This window comes from Oryza glaberrima, chromosome 2 (genome assembly GCF_000147395.1).
Source record: "Oryza glaberrima chromosome 2, OglaRS2, whole genome shotgun sequence".
Lineage (NCBI taxonomy): Eukaryota > Viridiplantae > Streptophyta > Magnoliopsida > Poales > Poaceae > Oryza > Oryza glaberrima.
The window spans coordinates 10,144,336-10,154,620 of record NC_068327.1 but is presented as its reverse complement, the minus strand read 5'-3'; the positions used below and the strand labels follow the sequence as shown (position 1 = coordinate 10,154,620).

The 10,285-nt window shown below is 41.9% G+C and overlaps 2 protein-coding genes across 2 annotated transcripts; both read right to left on the bottom strand.

Annotated features, from left to right (window-relative positions):
• Positions 1-1,978: 1,978 nt before the first annotated feature.
• Positions 1,979-3,826, bottom strand: LOC127764465 (probable xyloglucan endotransglucosylase/hydrolase protein 26). The gene is made up of 4 exons (XM_052289349.1): positions 3,655-3,826; positions 3,381-3,481; positions 2,489-2,682; positions 1,979-2,406 (listed from the first exon to the last, which is right to left on the bottom strand). The coding sequence occupies exons 1-4, from the start codon at positions 3,824-3,826 to the stop codon at positions 1,992-1,994; spliced, it is 882 nt and encodes a 293-aa protein (XP_052145309.1). The 3' UTR covers positions 1,979-1,991.
• A 3,388-nt stretch (positions 3,827-7,214) lies between these two features.
• LOC127763792 (probable xyloglucan endotransglucosylase/hydrolase protein 26) lies at positions 7,215-8,509 on the bottom strand. Its single transcript, XM_052288583.1, has 3 exons — positions 8,181-8,509; positions 7,898-8,091; positions 7,215-7,812 (listed from the first exon to the last, which is right to left on the bottom strand). Exons 1-3 carry the CDS (start codon positions 8,475-8,477, stop codon positions 7,407-7,409), a joined length of 897 nt encoding a protein of 298 aa, XP_052144543.1. The 5' UTR covers positions 8,478-8,509; the 3' UTR covers positions 7,215-7,406.
• Positions 8,510-10,285: the final 1,776 nt, after the last annotated feature.

Below are 10,285 nucleotides of genomic sequence, written 5' to 3'. Positions count from 1 at the left end.
AATATGATTCTTTAAAGCAACTTTTCTATAGAAAAACTTTTTAAAAAATGTACCATTTAGTAGTTTGAAAAGTGCACGTGTGGAAAACGAGAAAATAGAAGTTGGGAAGTTGTGTTGTTTAGTTGAATGCCACATATTACCACATCACATGTTAGGCATGTCACAGTTTATTAGCTTAGTGTTTGTTTGTTTGTTTTTTGTTTTAATTGTGGCAAGCCACACTTTCCTCCTTGAGCTTGCATGTCATACACTTATTTTTCTAGCCAAATATTGTCATACTTGTGGCTAACAAATTATTGATCACACTTATGACAAGTTGAGTTGTGACAATATTAGGCAACAACCATATAGGCCCGAGTATATTTATAAAAGAGCTTTGACTATTTCTAGATATATATTGAACATGTATTTAGAAGAAAGAGTTATGAAACTAAATTGCTTTGAGTAGACTGGCCCATCAATCAGATCACTTTAGGCGGGAAAATGGCATACAAAATGGTATTTGGTATAATGGCCATTGACACTATAGCTGATAATATAGAAATTTCTTTTTAAAAAAATGGAGAGTTTCTTTTGTATCATTGAGCCATTCCAAGACTTATATTATTTCCATTCGTGGTAACAAGAGGACATTGATAAGTGGGATAACAAAAATATCCCTTTGCCCTTTTTTTCTTGACATGCTAAGATGATCCATATAGCTACCTGCAATACACATTAGGCCATATTTGGAGGTGGAAGTGTTAGGAACTTCACCTCCCATGCATAAAATAGAGCGATCCACTACCACATGATTAGTTAAGTATTAACTAAAATAAACTTAAAAATAGATTATTAAAGTAACTTCCCTATATAATTTTTTTCAAAGAATGCACCGTTTAACAATTTCAGAACTGTGTGTGTGTGTGGAAAACGAGGGAAAAGAAGTGGGAAAAGAAGGTAAAGAACACACCCTTAGTCTTGTATGTCCTACTCTTTGTTTACTTTTGTTGGCCAATCACTTCCTTCCCTCCTCTCGCTAATATTTGTATCGCTTGCGGTAGTACCGCCATATCAATATATACCTCCCATTTATTTTCTCACCTCCAAATATGAGTCACACACCCCTCCTCTCATTCTATTGGTTGTCATAGTTAAGGCTATCCTCTTTTGTCCTGTAAGTATTGGCTTCATGATACACATTGCTTACACAAGTCAATTAACTTAGCTAAAATGATGTCAAACACCAACATTGTCATCGACGTTGCTTTGGCTCGCACAAAACTCATTCTGCATACCCATTGCAACTCACAAGCTTTTTACCAATTGTTGCCATGTAGGCAACATGTTGTCAGCAATATATAATAGTGTCCTCGTTTGTGAAAAGATGTCAAGTAGAGGTGACGAATTTGATGCTCTAAGAGTTGAGGCACTAAATACCAGAGATAAAAGAGAAGTGATTGTGAGAGCAAAGGACGAGTGACCTATATTATCTGGTGGTCAAGAGAGAATGGGAAGGGCGTGGGAAAAGGAAGAAACAAGAAAGTGACATGTACTTTATAAGGTAGCATTATTTTTTCGTTAAAATCCTGATAAGATTTAGACTTATCGTAGTGCATAATTGAGCTGATGACAATAACCTAACATAATTAACTTTCAACTCGATAGCACATAAGGGATTCAATTTCTTTTTTAGTTACATAGGGATCGGGTAACTCTTTTTTTTTAAAGAAAAAATAGGAGCTCCACCAATCAGGATAGATTTTTTCTTCTTGGTGCATATAAAACAAATTTCTGAAAGACAAAAAGATGAAGACAACATAAATCTAGAGTAGCACATAAACAATCTGCTTATGTATTTGTAATTGCTTATGCTATAACATATGTAAATATACAAGTACAAGTTGTTTTAAGAGCAAATAATGTAAGATTTACGAATAGAAAAAATCATCAAATAAATCTTAGAACCCATCACAAAAATATCCATCCGAGTATTCCTAGCAGCCGGTAAACTAGTATTGTGGTAGGCTACACTCGACCGGTACAGATCCGTTGTATCTCTTGGGATCAACGCAATAGTTGTAGATCCTATACTCATCCTGCACTTTCCGCATCCGTGCGAGCTCTGAATCACTCAACTGGCATGCTGATGACTTGCTATTATAGGTTGAAGCACATTTTGCAGCACAACTGTTGCCTCCACCAGAGGTAGTAGAGCACTCGCATACGTTGATGTTGAGGCCACGGTAGTTCGCGACGAAAGGTGCCTTGGACCAGTCAGCCTTCACACGGCCACCCTGTGTTGCCCAATCCTCCGCTGCCCATATGCTCGAGTACCCATACATTGGCCGCTTCGTTGGGAATGCCACGCCGTTGCTTTTCTCATAGTTGCGGAACACTCGGATGGGTGTCCCGTCGATATACCACCTGCATCTCATCCAGATCATGACCATTATTTGAGTTTGATGCAACAACCAGACAAAGATTAAAATCTAGCTTGTGTGCATACACAATCATGCAAGGGGTCCAGGAGACGGTGTAGTTGTGGTAGCCGTCGGTGGGGTTGAACCACGGCTTGAACTGCATCTCCTTGTCGCCGACGCCATTGGCGTAGATGTTGGTGTGGATGGTGTAGGGTTGGCCGGTCTCGTTGCCCAAGAACTCGAAGTCGATCTCATCGTGGTTGTCTCCGACCGACGATGTCTGAAATGCATATAATCAAAATCATATCATTACTGGAGAAACGATCTTTAATACTGGTTAAAAACCCCCTTTAGTACCGGTTGAGACCAGTTGTAAATCGAGAATCTTTACTACCGGTTGGAAGAACTTGGACTAAAGATGTTTTTAGAGATTCGGACTTTTTAGAATCGGTGCTAAAGCATCTTTAATACTAGTTCTTAATCTAACTGACATATTATGTTTTGGGGCTCAGGATAAAAGATAGTTTCTCTAACGGAGTAATTAATCGAGTCCTTACGTACGATGCCCTGAGGGCAGTCCCAACCCATAACACTAACATGGTTTCCATAAACTCCACATCATCAAGAAACTAGTACTAGACACTACTCTTCCAATGCAAAAACCACTATTCCATACTTCAATTTAATGCTACTTATCTCACATGATGTCTTAGATGTTGTGTAGAAACCATGTCTCATGACATGGTTTCCTTCTCTTTCCTCATTTATTCACTTGGCACATCATTTTTTTTATCCTAGGTGGCAACTTATTTAATGCTATGGACACCATCCTAGTCATTGGGTTGGGAATACCCTGATGCACTTATGTATTGACTGATTGAACTCGATTATCGATAGAAAACATATAATTAATGGAAAAAACAATTGGTTAATTTTTGCGATGGAGAAAGAACAAGTCGATCAATGAAGGACACGCACGTAGTATGTGGTGACGGTGCCGGCCGAATTGCCGGGGACAAGTTGGATGAGAGTGGAGACGCTCCCGAAGATGAACTGCTTCTTTGTCCGCAGCATGCAGCCTGCACAATTATGTAACAAATTAAGAAATTAATCGCCGATCGCAGCAGGTATAATAGTATCAAAAGAAATTTTCGCGCTTAATTATTTGCTCAGCTGATCAATCTCGAATTTCAATTGAAGGTAATTCATCAGAATAAATTAAACTATCTGAAAAAGGTTTTGTGTACGTGACCTGAGTAGTTGCTGACGAGGGAGAGCGAGAGGCCATTGCCGTCGTCGGTGAACCTGGCGTTCTGGGGCTCCCACGGGATGTCACACTCGTCGCGGAAGCTGGCTCCGGCGAGCCCAACCGCCGCCGCCGCCGCCGTCGCGAAAACCACGAGGAGCAAACTCAACCTCCCCATCGTCGTCGTCGCCCTCCTCTCGTTGCAGAAAAGCTCAAGCAAAAAAAGTTCAGACGAAGTGTCACAGGTTAAGAGAGAAATGCTGATGAGAAAACAGGATGAAAAATTCAGAGGGAGACAGGGGGCTTATATACACACTGTTATCCAACCCTGAAACTCTCTGAATTAATCTATGTTTCTCTGCGTGCATGCTGATCATTCCCGGTCAAAATCAACAGAAGATTTTTGGCTCCCATGATGCTATTGATAATTGTTAATTCTCTTCACGATGTACACTTGTACATAGTGCTGCCAGCTGCATTATGCTTTTGTGTACAATCTTCTCCTGGTTTTGCAAACGCGTCTTGATTTGTTCCTCTTAATTAAACTAGTCAGTCAGTATCTGGTTTTGACATGGTTAGTGCTCTGCATGCTTGAATTGAGCTGCCTGTTTCCAATTGGCACTCTGCCCATTGGTACATGAATCAGATTGGAGTTGTTGGCTGTCTCGTTCGAATGAGACATATATATAAACCTGAGATTACAGGCCTGCATGTTATTTTTAGCTACTATCCGGAGTAGTAATTAATTGGTTGTCACCATCATCATCTTATGAACGGTTGTTGCCCTGTTTTGTAAGTACCATAAAAACTGTATGCAGGATCTTTGTTGGGAGATATGCTTATAGGTCAAACTAGACTTGTTAATTTCAGCGATTTAGTACTAAGCCTCTACTACTGCTTAGATCACGTAGTATAACTAAATGCCATTTGTAATGTACATGGTAGATCTTATGTATTTAGGTAGCAAATTGTCAAATGCCATCATATGTGTAATGTGGTGTTGTTAATGTTTTCTGTAACTGAAAAAAAAACATGGGGTTTCCTGAAATTAACTCAACAATTCTACTATATCCTCCTGAACTTTCACCTCTACTAAACTTCCTCCCTACGTTCTCAAACTGACGTAGTTGAAATCCTAAATGACTAAAGGATAGTAAAGAAACAGAGAAAGTAACAAATATACTTCGCCCGTTGAAAAATAATTGTTGGTTTTTTTTTTCACTTTAAGTTGCTTGCGTTTGATCAATACTCCCTCCGTCCTATTTTAAGTGCAACTATAAATTTCCGTATCAAACTTTGATCATCCGTCTTATTTGAAATTTTTTCATAATTAGTATTTTTATTGTTATGAGATGATAAAACATAAATAGTAATTTATACGTGACTTATTTTTTTTAATTTTTTAAAAAAGTTTTCAAATAAGACGGACGGTTAAAGTTCTGTACGGAAAATCATGGCTGCACTTAAAATGGGACGGATGGAGTAGTATATTTCAAAAATGCCCACATGACTGAATCCACAATTTTCAAAAATGCCCACATGACTGAATCCACAATTTCCATGTATCAAACACAAATCAAGCAAATATGGGGAGAACAATTCATCACGATATTCCATAATCAATAAGAAATGGAGAAAATCCATTCACAATTTCATCCCAGATGTACGGGAAAGATTAGAGAGAAGAGGAGCAGCCTAGCAGGGGTGGAGGTCGCCGATGCAGTCACCGATTTGTTGGCATCGTCCCGTCACCAAGCTGTGATTGTCACCATCACCGAACAGGTACGAAAGCCGACGGACTATGTGGATTCGAGAGAGGAATGGTCAGTGCCACTAGATCTAGAGTTGGAGGCCTCTCCCTCCATCGTCATTGCTCCCTCCCCTTATCCCGCGGGAGAAGCTCGTCTGTATCTAGGACTGGGAGGTGGAGAGGGAGGGAGGAAGGGCACGAGGAGGCTGTGCACGCCCGCCGACGACACCTCCATATGACGAGCTCCGGATTCAACTCCTCCATTGTTCTCGAGCACCATCGCCCCCTCCTCTTTATGACAACCGAGGCCCAGGCGGCGAATTTGCCACTCCCGAGATCGCCGGCAACGGATCCACCCCTCCCGAGCCCATCGGCGCCGAATTCGCTTCTCTTATCTTGTTGCAGTTTGTCACCATTGCAATCGTCACCATCGTTGGTGCTATCGTCACGTGCAATGGAGGTAGGGAGGCTGGAGGGAGTAGGGAGAGGAACTTAGTTGGATGCTCTCTATCAGCCACTAGTGGAAATTGATTTACGCTAGCAGCGACTTCAGGGGACCCCTAAATTTACCATCGGCGAAAATTGATTTTTGCTAGCGGTTCGTTACTAGAATCCTTTAAATGCATTTTACAAGCCTGAGTTTTTTAATCCTCGCACTAAAGAAAAGGTTGGTACGATGAAAATTGGTTTTTAAGCGGTGAATGGCACTGGGGCTCTTGAGTAGAGTGATCAAACAGGTATGAATGATTTTCTATACATCCACTCCTAAATTGCGGGAGGCACGCACGGTTCATGGTTGTCCTACGAACAGATAGGTCGTTGGGCCATATGATTTTGTTTAAAATGTAGATGAGAAGTACTACTAATGATGATCATATTTTGTCACTGTGGCTCCATATATCAGACATCATTTGAAGAGTATTAACATGCTCCCTCCGTCCCATAATAGATGACGTTTTTGACTTTTTATTTGTAACGTTTGACCATTCGTTTTATTTGAAAAATTAGTGCAAATATAGAAAAGATAAGTCGTATGTAAAATACTTTTAATAATAAAGCAATTGACAAACAAAATAAATAATAATTCCAAAATTTTTTAAATAAGACAAATGATCAAACATTGACAAACAAAAACTCAAAAAGACAAGTAATATGGGATGGAGGTAGTACTGTTTTGAGTCTTCAATATACTATCGAGAAAAATATGACTCTGGGCTTTAATTTTGCATAAAGAGCATGGCAAATTTTAGCTCGTTAATTAAAGGGAAAATCTCTAAAACACACTACAAATACATATGCCTACACTTACACACATAGAGAGAGTGTAAAAATTAGATATGATTTTTATTAATTACATGGTAGAAGTGGACGCACAAGCATCACTACATGACTGGGAGGGTAACTCTAGCTCATATAGCATCCAAAATGTAATAAAGTGATACATTGATATGTAATTCTTTTAGATACTCCCTCCGTTTTTTAATAGATAATGCCGTTGACTTTTTCTCACATGTTTGACTATTCGTCTTATTCAAATTTTTTTTGTAAATATATAATATATAAATCACACATAAAGTACTATAAATGATAAAACAACTCATAACAAAATAAATTATAATTATGTAAATTTTTTGAATAAGATAAATAGTCAAACATGTGAGAAAAAGTCAACGGCGTCATCTATTTAAAAAACGGCGGTAGTATATAATATGTAACTGTATTGCAGACAAACATATAGTTTATATATACCATGGCATGCACATATACATGCCAAAAAATATAATTTAATTACAAGCATCAAAACAATATAAAAGAATACAAAAAATAGCTCGATCAAAAACTTATTGGATTCAGATATATAACCACCGATCAAAGACACAAACCCTTAATATCCAAAAAAAAAAAAAGAGAGGGGAAAACTATAGCAAAAAAAAAAAGGGAACATCTCTCAAAAGATGATTGCACATATATATAGCAAACTTTGCAATTGCAATTTCCTTCGGTATACTCAGTATTGTGGCAGGCTGCACTCGGGCGCCATCTGGCCGTTGAACCGCTTGTAGTCGACGCAGTAGTCGTAGATCCTGAAGTTGTCCTGCACCCACTTCATCTGGCCCATCTCGCCGCCGGTGAGCTGCTGGCCGGCGCAGCCGCCGCCCTGGCTGAACGCGGCGGCGCAGCCGTAGACGCAGTCGCCGCCGTAGCACTCGCAGACGTCGAGGTCGATGCCGTGGTAGTTGGCGACGAACGGCGCCTTGCTCCAGTCCGTCTTGACCCTCCCCTTCTGCGTGGCCCAGTCTTCCGCCGCCCATATGCTCGAGTAGGCGTACATTGGCTGCCACGTCGGGAACGCCACGCCGTTGCTGCTCTGGTAGTTTCGGAACACCCTGATGGGCGTCCCGTCAATATACCACCTGCATTAATTCATTATTTTAATATTGAGTTACATGTATCGATCAGTTATAACGATGTGCTAAGAATGTAGGTGTGTGTGCTTACACGATCCTGCAGGGGGTCCAGGAGATGGTGTAGTTGTGGGAGCCGTCGGTGGGGTCGAACCACGGCTTGAACTGCATCTCCTTGTCGCCGACGCCGTTGGCGTAGACGTTGGTGTGGATGGTGTAGGGCTGGCCGGTCTCGTTGCCCAGGAACTCGAAGTCGATCTCGTCGTGCTTGTCACCCAGCGACGACGTCTGCATCCATCGATCACACATGCATATCAATCAATCAATTCATCCATCGATGCGTACGTCGTCAGAAACGCAGGTTTTGGCGTACGTACGTAGAAGGTGGTGACGGTGCCGGCGGAGTTGCCGGGGACGAGCTGGACGGAGGTGGAGACGGAGCCGTAGACGAACTGCCGCTTGGAGCGGATCATGGAGCCGGAGGAGTTGCTGACCAGCGCCAGCGACAGGCTCTTGCCGTTGTCCGACGACCAGCAGTTCTGCGGCTCCCACGTCGCGTCGCACTCCTCGTAGAAGTTGCCGCCGGACGCCACGCCGGCGACCATCGCCACCACCACCACCACCGCCGCCATCGCCGCGGCTCCTCCTCCTCCTCCCTGCAGCTTCGCCGCCATGGCTAACAACTCGATCTATATGAATGATTGCTCTCCCTGAGATGTGTGTGTTGAAGCACTAGATAGATTTGGGACATATATATAGCGGTTTGAAACGAATTAAATAATTTCTTTTTCCAGGTTATGATATATTATTATGATCAACAGTTAAATTAAATCGATGGTTAATTGCTCCAAGCGTGGTCATGCAAGCACGTAGGTAGGACTAGGAGGCGTGTGGAATGATGAGAGGGGTTCAGGGATCGAGGGAAGCAAAGCTATAGCTAGCTGTTAACCGGGGATATCTTCTATAGCTGCGAGAGAGATTAAACCGACAGAAATAAGTTTGCAGGGGTCGCAAGCACTTTGGCAACGTGCCTGACATCCATTCCTGGGAATACTTGGGGTGGACGTCTTGGGCATCATGGCAAGCTGCGTGCCCACCCTGGCCGCGCCCGCCATGATTCGTTTTTTCGAACGTTTGGGGACATCTGGCGCCCGGCAAGAATCATTTCGAACGAACGTTCGAGGAGAGGGCATGGAGTCGAGTGCTCCTTCCTCTAAGACAAATAAAATGTTCCCTCAATTGATTACTACTCCTATTTATATTTCTGTACGTTATTTCTCTTTTGCAGTGATCTGAGTAGTACTCTAACGTCGTGAGTTCAAATCTCTATAAGAGCGAATTTCGGATTGGGTTGATTGCGGGGCTAAATTTCCAATTTAAATGGTTCCATATATCCATTTGGATGTAGAGGCCCTTCTCTAAAAAAAAATGTTCTTTCTTTTTTGACCTAGGAAAGATTTCGTAGTTTGATTATATATAGGGCTGCTAGATCATTTGTCCTACAACTGCCGTAAAACAACATATTAATTAGCAACAATAATAATTTGCAAATAAAAAAATGTTGTTTTTGTGTTTTTTGTAATTTAAAAGCCAATGATGAGAAATAAACTATGATAAAAAAAACCTTATCAGCGTCATAAATATGGGGTCCCACATCGTTGATAGCACGTGGGATGGGAACCAAGGCATTGAGTTTGCTTCCTTGGCCCACTAGGAGAAGTATATGAGGATCATGTGTCAAATGAGATCAAGACACAAACCTACTGGGTCACATAGGTGTGTCAAAACCAACCATGCGGTTTTTCCCGAGCAGGTACCATCTGCATGGCTCTTGCCCGGAAAAAAAGACATGTGGACACCTGCGTGGATCCCAGCCTACCACAACACCACTGGTCGAGGGTTGACGTGTGGCTGTGATCGAGGACGTTCCAAGGCTAGCCCCTAGTTGACCCATGACATATCACGTGGCATGCCCTCCTGAACTAGGTGGGGACGGAGAGAGCCAGGTGAGCCCCACAGGCTCTTACTAGTGCCAGATAGACTACTAGTGAGCAAGAGAGAGCCAAAGGACCGTTACTAGAAGGAACATCGCCATCAACTCCTTTGGGACAAGGACGATGATGCCATGGACACAAATCCCATAGCCAAGCTCGCCTATAGATGAAATCACCGAAGCAAGATGGCCAGGGAACCAACACTAGAAGATTTCACCATCACCATTACCATTGAAGAAGATGAGGAAAGATAGAAACTTTATTTGGGTTGAAACACAAGCAACTAGTAGAAACTTTATTTGGGTTGAAACATAAGCAACTACTAGTTCTGCTAGAGCGATAGATGCCCTCCCCTTTCTTACCAGCATCTTGCCAGAGAGGAAGAGGGGGAGTGAACAGAGGGTGGTGGCAACAGTGCTAGGTTTTGTGGTGGTGCTTAGTTTTTACAAGTGTGAGATATTTTGACCATAGTTCCGCATTGGACTATA